The 21,413-nt window shown below is 49.5% G+C and overlaps 1 protein-coding gene across 2 annotated transcripts in view; it reads right to left on the bottom strand.

Moving 5' to 3' along the window:
- WNT5B (Wnt family member 5B) overlaps positions 1–20,897 on the bottom strand; it is a 68,739-nt gene extending 47,842 nt beyond the window's left edge. Inside the window, exon 1 of one of the 2 annotated variants that reach the window (XM_059472188.1) lies at positions 20,819–20,897. In XM_059472188.1, the coding sequence (XP_059328171.1) occupies positions 20,819–20,824 (6 nt within the window). In that variant the 5' untranslated portion in view covers positions 20,825–20,897. Of the gene's footprint in view, positions 1–6,117; positions 6,297–20,818 lie in introns of those variants that run through there. The other variant, XM_059472186.1, reaches the window with a different exon arrangement.
- Positions 20,898–21,413: the final 516 nt, after the last annotated feature.

Below are 21,413 nucleotides of genomic sequence, written 5' to 3'. Positions count from 1 at the left end.
AAACTGCAGGCAGATTAAGTCAAAAGGCTTAAAAGGAGGCACACAGAGAAGTTGGGGTCAGGCTCCAAGAGGGGCACAGATTCAGAGTCCAGAAAAGAGGCTGCAGAGAGGAATTCATCCCAGCAGCAAGTGTCACTCTGCACACAGATGCACCTAAAACAGCTCTGGTCACTCAGTCCACAGATCCTACACACTTCAAGGATGGGAGCACCTCACCTTTATGCATGAGCTGCTCTCAAAAGCTAAAGCTGAAATCCTGGCAAAAGTTCCCCACTTTCTTTAAAAGTAAAAGAAAAAATCCCACCCAATGCAACAAAGAAAAATAATTAAAAAAACATCCCAAATCAAGAGTCAGCTGCAGCACAGAATGAAAAAGTGCTTACTCTTACTCAGATTATATTTCTTATATCAGGCTGAAGGTGGTCATGGAATAGGATTCAGCACATGGATGCATTTCTGAAGGATCTTTATTTTAATAAATATGCAGGGGGAAAACCTCTCTCAATACAAATCCTATGGAAAATATTGCTCCTGTAGACAGCAGAGAGACCAGTTCTGTTTGTGTACTCAGGCACTGCATACATGAAGATATTTTAGAGGCCTCTATACTTAGCCATTGTGGTTTCTATCTTTCCCAGGCCAGAGGTAGCTGTGTAAGCATATAGTCAGCACTAGCTAAACAAGTACTTTTGAAACTGTACTATTATTACCAAATTAGTTAAAGAAGGATTCTTTTTCTTTTTTTTTTTTTTTTTTTTTTGAGGGGGGAAGGAAGGGGAAAATCTAGACTTCAATATAAAAGCATAAAGAAGCTCACAAAAGAAAACCAAACTGAAAAAAGACCACCCCAAAACAAAACCCCATCACCTTTCTAGCCCTTAGAGTGAGATGTGGTTTTTTCAGTATCTCTTTTCATGTAACTGCAGCCAGGCCACTTCAAGTCATGCTTTCACCTGACCTCAGCAGGATGGCAGCCCTGGGTTTTCAGGGTTTTCCAGGGACACCAGGGTGCTCCAGGAAGCCACACGGGTGACTCAGGCAGTCAGCTCCTTCCTCTGAGTCAATGCTGCCCCAGCACCACTCCGAGGGAGCTGACCTGTTGTCTCTCAGAGGAAATAAATGGGTACCTGACCACACTGGTGGCTGGTGAAGCCAACACCAAGCTTGGCACAAACACTGGCATTTGGCTACGTGACTGCTGCCCGTGTGTGTAATTACATTTCTGCTCTGTCCCGGATTGCTTCAATGGCTGCTGTGTTTCACCCAGCCCTAAATGCCATCTGAGGCTTGGAGGAACAGCCCCAGAACTGCCCAAAACTAAGAATCTGGAATTTTATTGCTGATCCCACCTTTGGTTGGCTGCATGACCTAAGCAGGTCTCTCCCACCTTTTCCTCTCCCTTGTTTTCCCCACCTGCAAAGGGGAGATCATGAAAAGAATCTCTTCTGTAAAATGCACTGAAAGACACTGGTGGAAAACCCAATGTCAGAGAGCACCATAAAGGTGAATCTTGTGAGACAGCATTATTAATTAGGTATCCTCATTAAACATTCTGGGACTTTTTCCAGTAGAAAAGGCATTAGGGAAAATAAGGAAGATTTGTAAAGAAAGAAATGAAGTTTCTGGATTTGATATAATCAAGACCTATGATCTTTCTTGAATCCAAGAGAGCCTTGGATTAAGGACCAGACAGGTGTTTCCCCCTTTGATGTGAGGGAGTGCAGCGACGCCTACTCTACAGGAAATTCTCAAAAGGTGCTGAGCATTAACAGGAGGTTTTTTCCACAGGCAACTCTACTGTCTATAATTACCTAAAGAAAAATTCATCCTCTCCTTCCCTAATCCCAGGGCTCTGATCACATTCTACATTTGTGCTGGGCACTCCATTTTGGAGCCATGTGACATTTACAACACACAGTCTGAAAAACACTGAGGGAAAACCCTGGATCTGGGATTTGGCAAAGCTTGCTGAGGGTTCACTGAAGGGTTCCCCAAAGGTTTGTGACTCTTCTCAGCACAATGGGAGCAAATTACAAGCACTGTATCTTGCAGCTTGGGCAAGTAAAAAATGTGATCAGTCTTGGAAGCTTTGACCAAGATGCACTTTCAGTTCAGTTTAGGTATAAGCTCAGTTCCAAACTCACAGGCTGGAACAGAGCACACAAAGGATCTGCACTCACCTACATGGCAAAGGGCTCAGCTCAACACAGGTGACAGGGACTCACAGCAGACCTGGCCACTGCCAGCACAGACACAGCCAAGGGAACACCAGCACTGTGGGTCAAACAGGCAGCCAATTCTGAAGCAATTCCACCATCCATGCAAGTGGTTTGCAACTTTGAGCAGCCTTAGAGCTTGCAAATGCGATTCTCTCTGGACGAAACTGCACAGCAGACCATGCTTGAGGATGATACTCTGTGCATCCATGGGATCAGAAAAAAACCAGTCCAAAATGACACTGCCCCATCCCACAGTGCTCTTGCATGGGTGCCAGCTCTTCAGCACCTGAATGGCACAAGAGAAATGTGCTCCCTGGAGCACAGAATTTGGGCCTGCTCCTCCTGGCCCTCTCTGCCACAGCCACCAAGAGCTGGGACTCTGCTGCCCAAGAGCTGGAGTGCAGAGGTACAGCAGTACCCAGTTATTTGGGATATCTGCTTTTGAACACCATCTGCAGGATATTACAACTCTTGATCCCCTCCAGACCAGAGATGCTGGGAGGCTACCTGTGATCACCCAGCAAGGTGCTGGGGTGTGGGAGCAGGGAGCCTGTCCCAGGTACCCCGGGATGCCCTGGCATACAATGTGCCATGTACTGTGTGAGGGCACCACAGTGTCCACTGAAAACAATCAGAGCCCACAGAGACACCCACCACCAAGAAAAGTCAAACTCAGCATCAGCCTTCCCCACAGGACTGAGCTGCTTAAACTCACTGAATCTGAATGAAACACTCTGCTGAAAATGATGCCTAGGAGAACACCTAAAATGCATTGTTCCCCAAGAGGATGGGGCTGCACAGGCTCTGAGGATGTAACATTTCCTCCTGCAGCTCCAGCCTGCAGAGGTCACCTGTCCACCACAACGCTGGAGTGAATGACTGGCAAAGAGCAACTGAGACAGGTGAGACAAGATGGGCAATTGTCACCTTCAATCTACAGTCCATGAGGAAAAAACAGCAGCTTCATACCCTACATTTCAGCCTTCAGGTGGTTAGGAAGTTGTGGCCACCTCTGATCCCAGTAATCATTCAATGCAGAGATGTTCTGGAATGCAAGGCTTAGGCAGTGACTCCTCTAAGCTAGTGTCCACTGTCAGGGGTCTCCCAGGAAGGCATTGCAGGTTTATAGGGCCAGGAACAGCTTGTAAATGGCTACAGCTGGAAGACTGTCCAGGAGAAGGAAGCCCCACACACCTTCTAAATGAGCTAGAATAAAATTAATAAACTGTGCAAGATTTTTATCCATGTATCTAATCCTTTTTGCATTCTACTATGTTCTCAGTCTCAATTATTTATGTGCTGTAACAAAAAAATAAGCCTCACGTGTGTCAGATGTTTAATTTCAATTTCATTGGAAACCTTGCATTACATAAAAGTATACACACAGGAATGCCTGGTTTACTTCTCTGTACTTCTACATTTATATACTTCTGTCATGTTGCTTTTTATTACTCTTCACCCTAATGAAGGATGCATAGTCTCTTTCATTCTTTCCACACCTGCAGGCATTTTCATCACCTTGTTCTGTTAAATATTTGTAGCAGGATGATCAGAAATGAGCTCATGATATTTTATGTTTAAGATTGGAGTCCCAGAGAATCGCTTGTAGGGTGATCAGAAATGAATCCATGATATTTTGTTTTTAAGACTGGAGTCCCACAGAATTGTCTGTAGGGTGATCAGAAATGAACGCATGATATTTTATGTTTAAGACTGGAGTCCCAGAGAATCGCTTGTAGAGTGGATCAGAAATGAATATATGATATTTTATTTTTAAGATCCAGAGAATTGCTTGCCTTTCCACCAAGGAGATCCCACATATCCCCAATGCCAGCAGGCTCCTCCTCAGCCAAAGCCAGGGAAAAAGGGAGGAAGCTGGGCTTGTTTCACCCTGTCACACTGCAGAACTCAGGACTCCTGGAGCAGTTCTGCGCCCCCAGCCCATGCCAGCCGGCCTCAGCCGTGGTAAGGCAGCAAGAAGGCATTAACCCTGCTCCCTGCTAGGAAACAAAGTGTCCCACTCATTCCCGAGAAAAGTTAAAGGTACTCATTTCTGAGGGACTTGCGGGGAGGGCAGACACAGCACAGCTCTCCCAAGATAGCTCAGAAATAACCTGGGAGGATCCCAGATGAAGGCTGGGTGTCTTCTTACATCTGTCTGGTTTCCGAGCTGGAGTGTAAACAGTGGCACATTAGCTCAGATTAATTACAGGTTGCCGGTGCTTTGCTTTCATGTAGCGAGCTCTGGGAACATAACACCACTGATAATTAAATAGCGCCTGCCATCAAAGGGCTGCAAACCACCCAGCAGAGCAGGCAGGCTGCTCGGGCAGGGCAGCAGCTTGGCAGGGCACAGGAACACAGCACGCTTGTTTAGGAAATGAGAGATTTCTACTGAAACTACAGAAGGAATTATCACGTGTTTTACATTAAGTACTGTACAGTCAGACCTGGACAGGATTAGCATCAGTGCCAGGATGATCCATTTACACACCACAAAGTTTTATATCCCATGAGAAAGATAATTTCTCCCATGATAATACTCCCTACTTTTTTTTTCCCCCCTGGAACAATGGCTCATTAATGACTGAAGAATAAAAAAAGTTATGCCACACTTTGTTTTCTGCAGGGTGAGAAAAAGCACAGAAAAACTTAAAGGAGTCTAGTTAATTTTCTGTGCCACCACATCCCCTCCTTCCCCATCTCTTCCACACACACCACTGCCCACTGGTTATGTGAGATTTTGTGCCAGGCTCGCCAGGGTAGCAGTGTCAACACTGGGGTGGGTGACCAAACCTTCCTTCTCTTGTGCCATATCCCATCTGGGTTACCACATCCCTACTCATTTCCTTTTCTGTCCCTGCTTTTTTCCAGACTCAAAGCTGCTTTTCTGTTCTTGCCCCATCCCCTTGAATCCATGCCCACCGAGGTCAGGGAAGACCATGGTCAGCTGGGATGGCTGAATCAATTGCTCCCCAAACCTGCAGCCCTGAACCATCTGATGTTCTCTTACACACCAAAATGAGAGGTCCACGTGGAAGCCAAAGGGACAGCAGGGGCTGCCAGGACAGAGCTTTATGCTCTCACTTGGAACGAGGGGCAGAACTAGTGGAGGGTGCAGGTTTTTCCTGCCCACCACCTCACAGTGCCTTGCAGAGAGAACCAGGAACCCAGCACCCCAAGATCAGCTGCCCTTTGCAGGCAGGATCTAAGGACATTAACAGACTGAAATACACACCACATCCCTGTAGTATTCCCAGAGGAACTCAGAAACTCCAGCTTGAGCATCAACAGCACTGCTGAAGGGCAAAAACCGTGCACTGTCCTCATGAGCCCAGCACTATCGCTGGGTTTCACACAGCCTGCCCTGTGTGCAGGGACAGTGACTGATTCAGCAAATTTCACCTTCCCCAGACTTAGGGCAAGGCCACAGATGCTCTCCAAAACCCACTTGGGCTGCAGCCTGCCCACTGACCTGGGACAGCCAAAATGCCTGGCCAGGAGCAGATCCACAGCAATGACAGCCACAGGGAAATGGGCTTGAGGAGAAAGTAGGAGAGAAGCAAACTTCACACAGAAGCAACGCTGATTTTTGAATGGTTAATTGCATGCTTTGGTGGTTTAGTTAATAACCTGAAGTGAGACACACACTGCCATGCAGCACCTCTTCACCTAACAGAGGCATCTTTTTGACACACCATGCAGACTGCCACTGTCACATAATGTTTGAATAAAAGCTATGAATATTAAAAGCCATGAATATTAAGTCTGCACCCACAGCATCTGAAACAGCAGCTGGAACACACTGTAAGGCACAAAGCAATAAAGTACAAGAAACTCAAGGAGATTGAAAGCTACCAAACTTCTACAATATTGCCAGTATTGATCAATTACTCACCCCCTTCCTTTGAACCATGGACAGCCAAAAAGCAGGACCAGACACAGAGCTAAAGAGGAGCACTTCTCTGCTCTCTCACACTCCTGAGTACCAGAGAGGATAAACTACACCTGGGCTTTAAACCTGGGTTTAAATGGCAATTGCAATCATTTGCACTCTCAGCTGCTCACAGCTATCAGTGCCCAGGTAAAGCCCACTAAGGAAAGGAGCCAATCAGGCTTAACAGAAGTCACAGAGGCTGGGTTAACCCCATAAACCTCATCTCCCAGCCCTCGCCCTCACAACTGAACCCTCCACGTTAAATCTGGAAGCCTTTATTGCCATTAGCATGAAGTACATGTCCCAGAGCCTTTGGATCTCTCACTTTAGACCAGGACCCCAGTGTGCCACAAGCTCTCTGCCAGCAAAGCTGGGTGGCTTTGGTCTGTAACATGTGGCTTGTGCAGCAGCAATATTCAGGGGCCCCAATGTGCTAGGCACTACACAGACAGAAATTAATTCCCATAGTTACTGTCCTCCTAGATAAATGTAAAACCTTATACTGAAGAGTTTTCTCACCTCCTTTTTCAGCAGGACAATCATACAGCAATACTGGTATTCCTCTCACTTAGGCATAAGGGAGAAGACTGAAAAACATATTGAGCTGCCAGAGATGTGACTGCAGCATGTCAGATGTGCAGGCAGGTGACCCTGGAGAGCTCATGGAGAAAGAGCAGGGGTTCCCACCCACTTGTTTGCCTGAGTATGTTCCCCAGAGCCCCAGCAGATTTATGTCATCACTGCAGTCACAGTGCCCTGCTGCTGTTATTTAGATGTGGCAGAGACCACAGCGAGTTCAGGTGGGCTGTGTCCACCCCTTGGCACACCCCAAGAATATCTTCATTTCTCCTGAAATCACTCCCACTGCTCTAGCAGGAACAGCAGGGGAAGACAAGCCAAAAAGCAGAACCAGACACTGCAAAACCCAAGCCCTCTTTAGTCACCAAGCTGCATCTGTTGCTCCCACATTTTGTGGAAGGATACACGTCTGCTCCACCAGCAGTGAGAGCCCAAGGTCTCCAGCTGTCACTGTGCTGCCAGCACTGGGGCTCTGATATATTTAGAGCCCACAGCACCACACCAGCTCCTCTGCTCATTAAGCCATGATATTCGAGCTATGACTTTCATTGCTGCTTTCAAGGTAATCTATCTGAGCAACCTCTCACACTGTAAATCTGGCTGCTGAGCAAGAAAAATATGGTTGCCCCAATGTGACAGAGTCACTGCAACGAGCTTGGCTTTTTATTTAGAGAGCAGGTTGTATGTCTGTCTCGCAAGGACAAACTGGGTGAGACGACTGACCAATGCATCTGACCCAAGGCTGAAAATAAAAGCTGGCTTCCCACCTTAGTTTCCAAGTAAACTGCACCAAGTGACGCAGCTCCCCATACTGCATTTCACAGGCAGCACAGATATATTTAGCCCAGCATGCCCCTCCCAAGGCACAGTGCGGGGCACAACTGGCTGAGCAGAATCCAGGCAGGACACAGGGAAACAAACCAGGCAAACCATCCTCTCCTAGTCAGCAGCACGGCTCTTGTTCACTTGCTTTGTTTTAATATAAAAAAACAAATAAAGCCTCAAAACAAGGAAACCTCAAAAGAGGAGTTTTATTTTCAGGTCAGGCAGCAAATCCAACAGTTGGAATTATGTCCTGGAAATCAGCAGTGCAACTTAGTTGTGTTGTTGGGTGTTCTTTGCATTTCCATCCCAGAGTCAGACAAAACCAGCATCTATCCTTGTGAGAGAAAATGGTGCAAACATCACACAAGCATCAGTCCATGTGAACATGAAATCTCCTTCCATGGATTTGAAATGAGGAAAACCAGCCACCTGAACAGTGATACTTGGGTGCCTGAAGGAGCACACTGGATCTAGAAAAGTGCCCAGGGGAGAGGAATTTCAGTAGTGTATAGACAACTAACTTGCAAATGTCTTGGTGTATTTCAGAAGACACCTCTCCTGCAAGATCTTTCCAGGGGATCACCCCAGGGCTGTGGGAGGGTTAGAAATTAAAATGTAGCTCTAGGAAGCTGAGTTTCTGCCCTCAGGGCCCTGGGAAGTGATCTCCTCCTCAGCCTCCATCAAATCAGATAAAAACAAGCCAAATTATTGTGATTAGAATGACAGAAGGCAGTAGCTGCTCAGAAGCACCCACCAGGCAGGGTTTTGGCACCAGCTGGTTGTACAAGGTGATGAACCAGAGATGTTTCCAGCCAGAAAGCTACAACAGGGCTGTCTGCCTTCTCCAGAAGGGCTCTCTGCCACACAGGAACATGGGGCATCTTCTGGCTTCCATGTGGGGCAATCTCCTGGCCTCAGCTGGAGAAATTACACACTGAAGTCTTTGCATAAAAGACTTCTCAAATCAGAAAGACGATCCATTGCATGCTGGAAATGAATCAAGAAATCACAGCAAAACATAACAAAGCTGTGTGAACAGGAGTATCCTGTCAAGACCCCTGACTGCAGCTTTGCCTAACCGGGCTGGCTTTAGTTCAAGGCTCTGGGAAACTCTCACTCCAAAGGACGAACCTTCAGCTCCGAGCTGGCCCAAGCAGAGCGCGATTCCTTAAGGAGCCCTCAGTGCAAAACACAAACCCACTTCTGTTATCATCTTCCTCATCCCAAAAGGGAGGCAAGGTGGAGTCAGGGAAGATTTGTGGCCATGATAAGACTTTAATGTCTGAGTAACACTCCAAGCACAGAGACTTTTGATTTCTCAGCCTTGCACTACCTCACCCTCTCCTGTGACGATTTAAGGGGCCGAGTGGAGTGGCTGTCTCCTAGACTTTCCCTCCTTTCCCCTAAAGTGTGCTCTCTTCAGGCCTTAGATCCATGTCCTTCCCTCAGCCAAGAGAGGCCAAGCACAGCTTTTGCTCATGTTACTGCTGCCCCAGACAGCCAGGAGAGGAGCCAATTATTTAAAGATGTGCAGAGTGAGACTGGGGTATGATTGTAGTTACTGACCCCTGGGCACCCTGCAGCAGAGACCACAATGTGCTGAGAGGTGAATAACCCTCCTCCTGCAGGAGAGCTGAAGAAACCTCTTTTCCTTATCAGACTTTTTTAAAAAAACAATAAAAGATTTGTCTCTAATTAGAGGTTGAAATATTGTTTTTCAAAACTCCTGCAAGTCATTCCTATCCTACAGGTTGTGTTTGTGTCACTGACAATGTCTATTACCCAAACACAGAGGAATGACAGGCATAGCTTCTTATCCCTGACTGGGTGAGTGCAATGCCTGGAACCAAATTTATAATAAAAATATTTGAAGTTAAGATTCAAAATTCAGTTCCCTTCAGTAGTTCCTGCTTTAGCACACTACCACTGTATCCATAATGAAAATCACTTGTTAAAGTACAAAGAGCACAGTAAGCTCTTCAAACACCACTGTTCCTCTAAATACTGGCCAAAAAGGTTAAAATACTCACCTAGCTCATCACTGTTCCAGTGATGTAAGGTTTGTAACAGTCCTGCCATGCACAGGAGAGGTTTCTGAGGGAACCAGGCTTTTCCCCTGCAAGAACAAATCTCCCCCTCGTTTAGATTAATTGATTTCACACATAGTTGTTTATGTGTGTGGCCTCCCTTGATTTTCTGAGCTCTCCTCACTCCAAACAAAACAGCTTAGGGATGTAGATGGAGCCAACTGCATCTGGGAAGAGGGGAGATAACACCTCAAAGCCAGACAGAAAAGGACATTTCTTGCTTCAGAGGCTTTTCTCTGGATGACACTTTGAGGCAGCCTGACAAAAGCTTGCTTCTGGGGCACACCATAAAACTGCTTCAGAGACACAGTGCACAGAGCCCAGCAGGAAAAACCTCCCCACAATGGTGGGAAGGGGCAAAAGGAACTTCTGAGGAGAAAGATATATGGCAAACTGTGGGACTGCAAACAATAGATGAACCAGAAACTGTCTTAAATTTTAAAACACCCTGATTTCATATAACAGCTTGTAGCTAGACTGGGAGAGCACCAGGATCCTCATTTGTGCATGGAACATGTAGCAGGCAGCTGTGCACTACCAAACGCTGGTTCAGAAGGAAAATTTATCTTTGGAAAGAAATCTGGGTATTAATTTGAAAGCACAACACAGAGCAAGAAAGATTCACTGCCCTCAGCCTCTCCAGCCATGTGGATACACCACGGGTTCAATCTGCACTGAATTACAACTCATCACTGACAAAGCACTGAAGTAGCCAGCCAGCAAAACCAGTGGAAATACACTTTTGTGGATTTGGTCAGAGCACAGAATCTCAGTTCCCCAAGAAGGGCTGGGATTTCAGCATTTGCCTGCATCCCAAACAGGGATGAAAGGTCAAAACATTACTCTGTTTCATACTATGAACAATTCCAAATGCTCTTGATTTGAAAATGCAGGGGTGGGAAGGAAGATATTATTGATAGAAACAAAACAAAACAAGACATGGACAGGCTGGAGAGGGTCCAGAGAAGGGCCACAAAGATGGCAAAAGGATGGGAAGCCTGCCAGAGAGGAAAAGGCTGAGAGAAGAGGGCCTTGAGAAAAGAAGCTTAAGGGAGATCTTATCACCATTCTTCTAGTATTTAAACAGTGGCTACAAAGAAAATGGAGACTCCCTTCTTACAAGGAGCCACATGGAAAAGATACAGGGTGATGGGTTACTCCTGGGGAGATTCCAACTGGACAGAAATGGAAAATTTCACACAATGGAAACCATCAGCCTTTGGAATAATCTGCCTAGGGAAATGGATTCCCCAACATTGGACACCTCCAGGATTTGCTGGACACTGTGCTGGGCCATCCTGTTCAGACTGTGCTTTTGCCAAGAAGGGCTGGATCAGATGATCCTTTATGTCCCTTCCAACCTGCTATCCTGTGATTCTGTGAAAATGAAAGGTTGATCCAAAAGGAGAAATTTTGGGTGTTGACGTGAAATTTAAACTCTTGTTCTGGATATCAACATAAAATGACATTTAAATGTCAATTGGAAACAGAAATCATTAGGTTTTGAAACATCACTACAGAAAAGCATGTTTTTCTTCTGGAAATTTCAATTTAGATCAAACCATGTTTTCTTCTGGGAGCTTTTTTTTCATTTTACCAGCTCTGTGTTTGTTTGTTGTGCTGCCTGAGGACTGGACATTGGCTGCAGGCATACAGATGTCTGCACTGAGGTTATCCACACTGGAGATTGCTTACAGAAGTCCAGGAACACACCGGCACCCAGAGTTTCTTAGGAACCTGAACTGTTACAGAGTAATTAGCTGTTAAAATTTAGGGAAATGGTCCGAGGTGTCAGATGAGTAACAAACAAACTCACTTTGCACACAGAGGAGGAGTGGGGTCTGCAGATACTTCTGGATGCAGAAAGTGCATCCAAAGCATCACACAAGATTACACATCTCTCTCCAAAGGCTGGCTTTGCAACACTTTGGAGAGGAAAAGGCAAGTGTGCCTCTGGAAGCACTAAACTATCTCTAAAATCTCATTATTTATTTGATATTATTCCTTTGCAGAAACAAACCCTACATACAAAAACCCTAACTCCAACCTCAGTAACCCACAAAATTTCTGTGCAGACACCTTTAGGCAGATGTGTAACTATGAGCACCCTCTGTGCAGGACCCACCATCCAAAGGCTGCTGTGGAGGCAGGGACAATGACAGAAAGCAGCATTTCCCCAACACCTGCTGCTTCACACCCATGGGACAAGGGCACAGCACAATTCACAGGGACTAGTCACAGATGCAAGGCCTCAGATTGCCACTCATCAGGACAGCCTGGCAGATCCAGCCAGCACAATGCTGAGGTAGGCCAAGGGAAAGCCTTGCCAAGGCAGGAGTGACAGGACCAGGGGATGAATTTGATGTGATGATGCTGGTGTTGAAAGCCAAAGGATTCTGTACATGTGGACAGAGCAGCTGAAGGGAAAAGTAAAATGTATTTAGGCGGAGTCACAACTGGTGACTGAGCAAACCAGCAGCATTTGCCTGAAACCAAATGGAGAACAGATTATGTTCAAGCAACTCTGGAGCTTTTAACATCAGACCAGCACCTGCGAGCTGATGGATTTCTGGATGTCACTCTACAACTTGGGAAAGGGTGTTGAGTTTAGGAAGCTCTGACCATCCCAGGCAGCCTCTGACACTTGTCCCAAGGTGTCAATGAGCCACAATTTCCACAGGACTGAACCCTATCCTGGCTGTGGACAAAGTTTTTCAGCTTTGTGAAGATCACCACCTCTTTTATCAGCTGGGAAGTAAGAGATAACATTCCCTGTTGCCTCAGGGAGCTGCAGGAATTGGTAGAGGTAACCAGCAAAGCTTTCCATGCCTGCTCTGAGGCATCCTGTGGTGGCCAGCTTCCATCTGACCAGCTGGGGATGGACTGCATGGAGCACCAGGTTTGCCAACTCACATCTCACTCAGGTTTACCAAAAGCAGCAACAAACTGACAGAACTTTCTTAATAGCAGCAATAAATGGACAGAACTTTCTCTCTAATGTATTTAAAACACATTTCCTAGCTCAGCCCTGTCCATAAGGTAAAGTAAGGCTTAGGTAGCACAGACTAACTGTGTCTAAACTTAACTGTTATTCCTATTGCTTCCAGCTTGGTTTTATGCTTGACTTGAAAGCATTACCTGGCCGCTCTAAGCAGGGCCTGGTCCAGACTTTCAAGTTACCCCACTAAATTTTTTTTTAGTTCAAGAAATGGGGAAAAAAAAATAAATAGACACACTCCTGCCAACACGCCAGTGTCAGCTGTGCTGACAAAGATGCCTCCATGGTCACAGCTGTGCCCACAGAAAATGCTGTGGCTCCCCTTCTTTCACAGGCTGTGGCACAGACACAGTCTAACACAAGCAGCCAAACTCAGACAGAAAATTGTTCCTGGTGTGCGAGTCTGACCTAATTGGCACCATTTTCCTGGAAGATAAAGAAGTTTTACGTGTCTTGTAGATAAAAGTTTGGGTTGTCACCTGCAGTGGGGTTTTATACCACTGGGGTGCAGCTGTTATTGTGCAGAAATACAGAGCCTTACATCTTCTCAGCATGCTGTGGAGGAGAGCTTTTGAGCCTTCCAGCAGGCTCCTTGGAAAACAGCAGAGATGCTGAAAGAGCCTGTGAAGCTTCAGTAAAAACTGAACAAAGCCAGTGCTGCACTTACCAAGCTTTCCCAGCTGAAAAACCTCCTTGCCATTCATAAAAAAATTATGAGAAGTTCATTTTGAACACTGGCAAAACTCCCAAACAGCTAGTTAAGAATAGGTGGAAATGGGGAATAGTTAAAAAAACCAGAAGAGAAACCAGGACAGGCAATTGGTCATAATTCACAGGAGCACTCACCCCACTCTACCTGTACCCCACTCCACAGGTGGAGTAACAGCTGCAGCCACCCACAAGGCTGCACACGTTGCTGTGAAACCTGGTTTGTGCACACCACACATGGGAGCAAGAGCTGACATTTTGGTCTAAAACCAGAAACGTCCACTGCAGTGTAAAGAATGATCGGGCTATCCCATAAATATCTGCATAATCTCAGTGTAAGACTGTAAAGCTTCAGTCAGTTTTCAGAGATGCAAAACTGGGCAAAATTGACAGTGACAGGAAAATTGACAGGACACTACAAACCTTCCCAGCTGTGACACAGAAATGATAATGGCAAAATATTTACTATACAAAACCCTGACGTGCTGCCAGAACCAGTATTTACAGTAATTATTAACAAATCTGAGCCACAGAATATAATAAAGGAACCTGTAGAATTGCTTGAGCTGTAAAAACAGAGGAGGGAAAAAAAAGGAACTCAATTTGCCTTTGTACAGTATCAATTTTTTATGATTGGAGACAATTTCGAAGTGCTCAGGAACACCTCAGGGAGTAATGAACCTGACAGTCACAAAATTATTTTTTCTGAAAAATGTTCCATTAATGAAGACATGCTTGGGCTCATATGTCTCTCTCGACACTCTGTGATACATAACAAAGCTCAGAAAGGTTTTCCAGCTAGGCAAGGGAGATTCTCATTTAATTTGCTTTACAGCTCCAACTTGTCCATAACAGAGGTGCTACAATGCTTCAGGACTCAGTTAAACAATGGCAGCAAACCAGCCAAAAAGCTAAATACAGAACTGGAAAAGAAAGAGAAATTTAGAGAGACCACTGAAATATTAGTATTCCTGTGACTTTTGTTAACCTTGTGTCCTTAATGATGGACAAAAACAAATCCAAAACACATGTTCCACCCAATCACTTCAGGCTCCCTCACCTCCAATCGAGATGGGAGAGCTGACAGAAAACATATTTTCCCTCAAATCCTTCAATGTGTGTTCACAAATCTCTCTCTATACAAAGACAAAATGCTGCTCTGCTTTTCTTCCCCTAAGACAAAAACTATCAAACCCTTTGAGCCTTTCCCACGAGCTGCTACTTAAAACCATAAATTAATCAAAACCAGGAGCTCTTTACCCATCCCTGCACGCAACAGTGCCATGAGCTCTCCGGCCACAGACCCATTCCCAGGAAAATTCACTCATCTGAGTGGTGCATTCTGCATTAATTCATCTCATTCTGTTTTGCTCCAGAGGCTGAGATGAAGCTTTGCAAAATGAACTAGTCACTCTGAATAATCAAGGCCAGACTACTCAAGAATGCCCAAGTATCTGAAATAGCTGAACCTCAGGGAAAAACGGGACCTTTGACAGCATTTGGAGCTGGATACCCCACATCAGCAGTCATGACAGCCCTGGCCTGCATTACCTTTGCTCTGAATGTGTGAGCATTAAACCCCAGGCCACCGGGTTAGCTCAAAGAGGGGCAGAGGAGGCCAGGGCTCAAACCACCCCTCTCATGTGGCACACCACAGCATTAGCTGCAGGCATGCCTGGAAAGGGAGAGCAGTCAGGGGTCTCCTGCAGGGTTATGCAGGACACGAAAGGTTTCATCCTGATGGTTTTATTTAGATGGAGAAGGTTGGGTCGTATTTACTGTCCCAAACTCTGAAATCCTAAAGAAAGCAAATTCTACCCAGCCTGACAGAAAGAGGAGCATTCCTTTCCTCTGCTTGACCCTCTCTCCAGCTTTTCTGAAGATGAGGGGCACATCACTCACTTCTCAAACAAACCAAAAGCCAGCTTGGGGAAGCTCAGCTCAACAAAGTGAAATAAGGAAGATGCCTTTGCAGGGAAGCACCTACTGGATCCCTATGGGAGCAGAAAGAGGCACTGTCCCTTTAGAGCTGGCCAGGGAGCAACTCAGCATGCCTGGTCTCTCTGGGAGCAACCACAGCCAGGGAGGAAAACTGTGGGCTACAGTGGGACAAGGAGAGATTTCCTGAAGCCCGCTGCAGAATAAACACTCCGAGATGAGAGGACAAGGGACCCTCCAGTCCTGAGGGCTGTGCAACCAGATTTAAAAATAAAACCTAGGAGAGGGAGAACTGGCTTGCCCAGGAGCTTGAAAGAGCCAGCACGCAGCGAGAAGAGGGAGCAAGCAGCAAACCACGGGGCCAAGGCAGCCAGGAAACGCGGCAGCAGCAGCCAGAGCCACAGCCCAGCCACAAGAGAACAGGTCGGCTTGGGAGGGATGGGGCTGGCTGGGCAGTTAAATTTAGACAGGTAAACATTCCGAGGGGAAGAGATGGGGTTCACACAAGCCTCATGTTTGCCACTGGAGCCCCCGGGGACAGCCCTTCAAAGAACTGCTCGGGGGCTGAGGCACCTCGGAGTGGGGCTGTTGGGGCCATGGGTTGGGAGCACAGAGCTCTGTGGGGCATCTTTACCCCAGCATTTGCTCCAAGCATCTTCCTGCCTGGCAGCATCCCCAGCCAGCAGGAAAGCTGCTGAGAGAAGCATGGAGGACACTGCAGCACAAGGAAAGGTGCAAATCCTGAGTGTGCAGGGTCCAAAGGGACCTTGCAAAGGAAACGTGCCAGGGGAAACCCAACCAGCAGTATGGCTGTGGCCATTTTGTGTCAGAGCCTTTCTGAGCTCCCTTTCAGAGGGAAAAAAGAGTAAAAGAACCAAAACCAAGGAGTTAGTCTTGCAAACTCGGCAAGCCTCTAGAGCTCAAGTTATCCAGACTCTGTGGAGGGGACACACAGCACTCCCTGCTCTGCCCTGCCCTGCCTGCAGCCCTGAGAGCTCCCAGCCTGTTTCACAGCTCCCAGGGGAAGGGAAGGATCCCCACAGGCATCCCAGCCTGTCTCACAGCTCCAATGGAAGGGAAGGATCCCCACAGGCATCCCAGCCTGTCTCACAGCTCCCAGGGGAAGGGAAGGATCCCCACAGGCATCCCAGGCTGTTTCACAGCTCCAAGGACATGGGAAGGATCCCCTCAGGCATCCCAGCCTGTTGCACAGCTCCAAGGGGAAGGGAAGGATCCCCACAGGCATCCCAGCCTGTCTCATAGCTCCAAGGGGAAGGGAAGGATCCCCTCAGGCATCCCAGCCTGTCTCACAGCTCCCAGGGGAAGGGAAGGATCCCCACAGGCATCCCAGCCTGTCTCACAGCTCCAAGGGAAAGGGAAGGATCCCCACAGGCATCCCAGCCTGTTGCACAGCTCCAAGGGAAAGGGAAGGATCCCCACAGGCATCCCAGCCTGTTTCACAGCTCCAAGGGGAAGGGAAGGATCCCCAGAGGCATCCCAGCCTGTCTCACAGCTCCCAGGGGAAGGGAAGGATCCCCACAGGCATCCCAGCCTGTCTCACAGCTCCAATGGAAGGGAAGGATCCCCTCAGGCATCCCAGGCTGTTTCACAGCTCCAAGGACATGGGAAGGATCCCCTCAGGCATCCCAGCCTGTCTCACAGCTCCCAGGGGAAGGGAAGGATCCCCACAGGCATCCCAGGCTGTTTCACAGCTCCAAGGACATGGGAAGGATCCCCTCAGGCATCCCAGCCTGTTGCACAGCTCCCAGGGGAAGGGAAGGATCCCCACAGGCATCCCAGCCTGTTTCACAGCTCCCAGGGGAAGGGAAGGATCCCCACAGGCATCCCAGCCTGTTTCACAGCTCCAAGGGGAAGGGAAGGATCCCCAGAGGCATCCCAGCCTGTCTCACAGCTCCAAGGGAAAGGGAAGGATCCCCACAGGCATCCCAGCCTGTCTCACAGCTCCAATGGAAGGGAAGGATCCCCTCAGGCACACACACCACAGGCACTGCAGAGGGCTGCCAGCAGCCTGCAGTTCCAAGGCAGGGAGAGCATGCCCACGCTGGGGAGCTGCTGTGCCAGGAGTGAGCATCAGCCCCAGGGACCCCCAGCCCCACCTCTCACAGGGCAGGGCAAGACCTGCCTGAGCTCCACCAAGTCCTAAACCAAAGCCTGGAAGGGGGTGGTGGATCACAGGCTCTGTAATTCTGCCCATATGGTCGCAGCCAGTTGTCTCTTGAGCCCAAGAACTTGCACTTTGGTGGAATGTCCCTTCCACAGAGACACCCCCTCTCCACTGGAAGATTTTAGGAGGTGGAGGAGCAAATGCTGCCTTTGGTTTGTTCTGAAGGTTGATCACCCTGCTGTTAAAACACTGCCTGGTTCTAACAGATCCTAAATGCCCAACCACATGCCTTAAGTCCTCTTGAATTGGAAAGCTCTCCAAGCACCAGCTCCTTTCAGAGCTGCTGAAAGCAGTCAGGTATCCCACCATGCCACATCTTAATGTTTGTTCTCAAATGCTACACAGGTCCTCATTCCTTACATCTCCCATTAGAAAAGGATTTTTTGTAGTCTGGGAGAAATTCCCCTGAGCTCTCTCTGCGCTGCCTTCAGTTTTAATAAAGTCTGTGTGCCTTCTCCCAGGAAGTGAAGATCCCTTCCTATGCAAAAGTGGGATCAAATCACAGACTTGCCTGTCTTACATAGCATGCCTTGGCTGTCCATATTCTGATTTTACAAGTACTGTGTTTAAAAGTCTCTCTGAAATGCTCAGTGTGTGTGTGTGTGTGTGTGCATGTGTGTCCAATTTATTTGGAAATGATGAAATGGTTTTTCACTCGAACTTTGATCAGCTGCTAGAAAAAAAAAAAAAAATCTTATGAATAGAAACAATTTATATTCATTTAAATGAGCAATTGTGCAGTTTTCAGAAAAGAGCTATTTCCCTGTGTGCCTTGAAACCCAAACCCAACAACTTCAGGACAAAAGGCTCAAGATGTGAAGCAGTCCAGAAACAAAGGGGCCTACTGGGCTAGAGAAAGGGACAAATAGCTTAAAGGTAACCTTAAATTTCACAGTATTTGATCTCTTCCTAAAAGAACAAGCTCCTGGAGACTTTGCTATACAAGAACGCTAATTTTTCTTTAAAACACAGGACCCCTGACTTTCTAGACCCAGCTCTTTCCAAATTTCTATTTTCTTTCAACTGATGTAATGAACTCTGGCAGACTGGGAGGGAAAGGGCTGAGAAAGAAGATTTCTCAGGGCTGGGAGCCTGCAGCCACAACTTCAGTTTCAGCTTTCCTGAACTGAGATCAGTCACACGTGGAAGGACATTTTCAATGTCCATGCACCAGAGACAAGGGAAAGGACACAGGGGCTGCTGACAGCTCCTGAGAGGAGAGGTGTGCCAACACTGCAGGAGCCTGGGAGGAACTCCTTTCCAAAGGGAAGGGATCTGCTGCAGACACTCCTGGGCACAGAAATGAATGAGCCACGGAGATGTGAGCATGGGAAACCCAAGGCTGGGATGGGGCCAGCTCACTTCCCCAGCTCACACTGGCAGCTCATCCTCATGCTTCTCTCCTCACAGACTCAGCTGTTTTCTTTAAAGAAGGATAAAAACCCCAAGTAGTTGGGCTAGCTTCTCTGCACACGTGGCAACTCATCCCATTCCCTGGATGTTTGGGGTGAAAAACACTCCACCTGAATTCTTGCAGAGCCCAACCTTTCCCCTGGCTAAACCCAGGTGTCCATGCACAGGCTTAAGAGGAGTCTGTCTCTCTCTTGCCAACCTTGAGAAAGCCCACCTCTTTCTCTTTTGGGAAGAAGAGCGTGGTTCTTCTTCCTAGCTTGGGTCTCCATGTACAACTGCACCTGGCAGAAGACAGGCACCTGCAGGTGAAAGTGCCACCATCAGAAAAAGTGGTCCCTTCAACTCATGTGTCGATGCCCAGCAGCAAATGTGGGAAGGAAGTGCCATGACAGGCTCACACCTGAGCACTGGTGTGGTGTGGGGAAAGCTGGGGACACTCTGGAGATGTGCATGCACCAGGCAGGCTCCAAAGGGACAGATGGACAAAGGTGAGTGTAAAGGAGACAGACCTTGTGTGTGCCCGATGCTGTGTGGGCACAGAAGCTCTCAAAAAGGGCACCAAGAAAGAGCCCCCAACACCTAGGCAGGTAAGCAAGCACTGATGCACACAGTCCTGATGTGCAGGGGAGTGGAGCAGAGCAGACTGCAGTGGAATTGTGCAGGGGCACACAAGGAACACCACGCACAGGCACCCAAGATTTTGGGAGAAGAAATTGAAGAGCTTAAGTGTCAGTACATGTGTAAGGAAAAGCTCTGTCACAAAAAACCCCGACCCCAAAGGTGAACAGGTGAGTATGTGGGTGCAGGCAGCAGGGCAAGAGTGATGATGATGATGATGATGCACTGTAGGGCAGCCAGGAATGCATTAAGAGATAGGTGAAAGTTGGATAGAGAGAGGGACACTCACTGATGGCAGAGGAAAACTATCAAAAACAGAGCAATAAAGTGCATCAAAGCACACAAAAATATGTTCGGGGAAGTTGTTTTACCCACACCACTAAGGGAAGCATTACACCACAATTCCCAGAAGAAAAACCAAGTTTCACAAAAGAGCGTGGCTGTCACAGACGTAACTGGGATGCTGATGCCCTGGTCCTGTGAAACCGGGCACACTTTCACTTCTCTGTGCTTCCAAGAGCACAGATGCCATGGCTCCTGTTAGCACATGCAGCCACACCACAGCACACGGGTGAGAAGGACACTGTGAGCACTCACAGGAAAGCTGCTGTGCTCATACCCAGGGAAAGGATCCTCCTCTGACAGTAAAACAGTAAAATCCCTGTGCTCACACTACTCATCTCATTGGAGTAACATCTGTTTTGTGAACTCATGTCTGTCATGCCTGAGGAACGTCTGTTTCACCAGCTCAGCGTCTGCCACCCCGCAGGAGCATCCCTCGAGCCCCAGCACTATCCCTCACACCGGGGCTGGCCCTCACACCGGGGTCGCCCCTCACACCCCGGCAGCGCCCCTCACGACACCGCGGGTCTCTCCCACCGCACTAACACCACCAAGGCCACCCCCAATCGGCCCCAGCCCCGCGCTCCGCTGGCCCCTCCGCTGGCCCGGGGGCTGCTGCCGGTGGCGGCTCGGCCCGACGGTCCCAGCCCGCGGTAGGGGCCGGCGCCGCGGGGGCTCCGCTCCGGGCAGCCCGATCCCCGCAGCCCCCGCTCCGCCGCGGGCCGGGGGCGCCTCCCGGGGTCGGCGGCAAAGCGCGGACACGTCTCCCGGGCTGGGGAAGCGGCGAACCCCCGGTACCGCCCGCGCCGCCTCCCGCCCCTTCGGGGGCCGCGCAGGGAGGCGCCCGGCCCCGGGACGAGCCGAGCCCGGGGGTCCGCGGCGCCCGGCGCGGCCGAACCCCTCCCGGCCCCCGGCCTCCTCCTCCTCCCGCCGCCGCCCTCCTGTCGCCGGGCCGGGGCCGCCTCCTACCTGCATCTCCCGGGCGCCGCCGGCGGCAGCGGCAGGTGAGCGGGCGCCCGCGGCGGGCACGGGGCTCCGCGTCCCGCTCGGCGGCGTCGCGGCGGCCGGAGACCGCGAGGGGACGCACCTGCCCCGGGGGCCGCCGCCCCGTCGCCGCGCCGGGCCGAGCCCCCCGCCGGCTGCGTGAGGGGAGCGGGGGGACGCTGCGGGCGCTGCCCTCGCCGTGCCCGCGGCGGCGCTGGGCTCCGGCAGCGGCGGCACCGAGCGCGACTCCCGGCCGAAGTTGGCGGCAGCGGCGAGTGCCGGGCCCGGGAGGTGCCGGCGGATCCCGGGGGCTCCGGCCGCCTCCGCCCCGCCTCCCCCCGCCCCGCACCGCCCCCCGCGCCCTGCGCCCGCCCCGCCGCGGGCACCGCCGCCGCCGCCAGCGGGATGGGGCTCGCTGGGGGGCCCGGGCGGCTTCCCCGGCCGGAGCGGGCGGGGGCCGAGCTGCGGGGCCGCCGCCGTCGGGGGGCCGTGCTGGGGAGCGGGGCAGCGGCGGGGACGGAACGCGGCGGGGACGGAACGCGGCGGGGCCGAGCGCTGGAGGCCACCGGGCTGGCTCCTT

Source organism: Ammospiza nelsoni, chromosome 5 (assembly GCF_027579445.1).
Source record: "Ammospiza nelsoni isolate bAmmNel1 chromosome 5, bAmmNel1.pri, whole genome shotgun sequence".
In the NCBI taxonomy this organism is placed as follows: Eukaryota; Metazoa; Chordata; class Aves; order Passeriformes; family Passerellidae; genus Ammospiza; species Ammospiza nelsoni.
The sequence above is the reverse complement of the archived record's forward strand: the minus strand, read 5'-3'. Positions and strand labels throughout refer to the sequence as shown.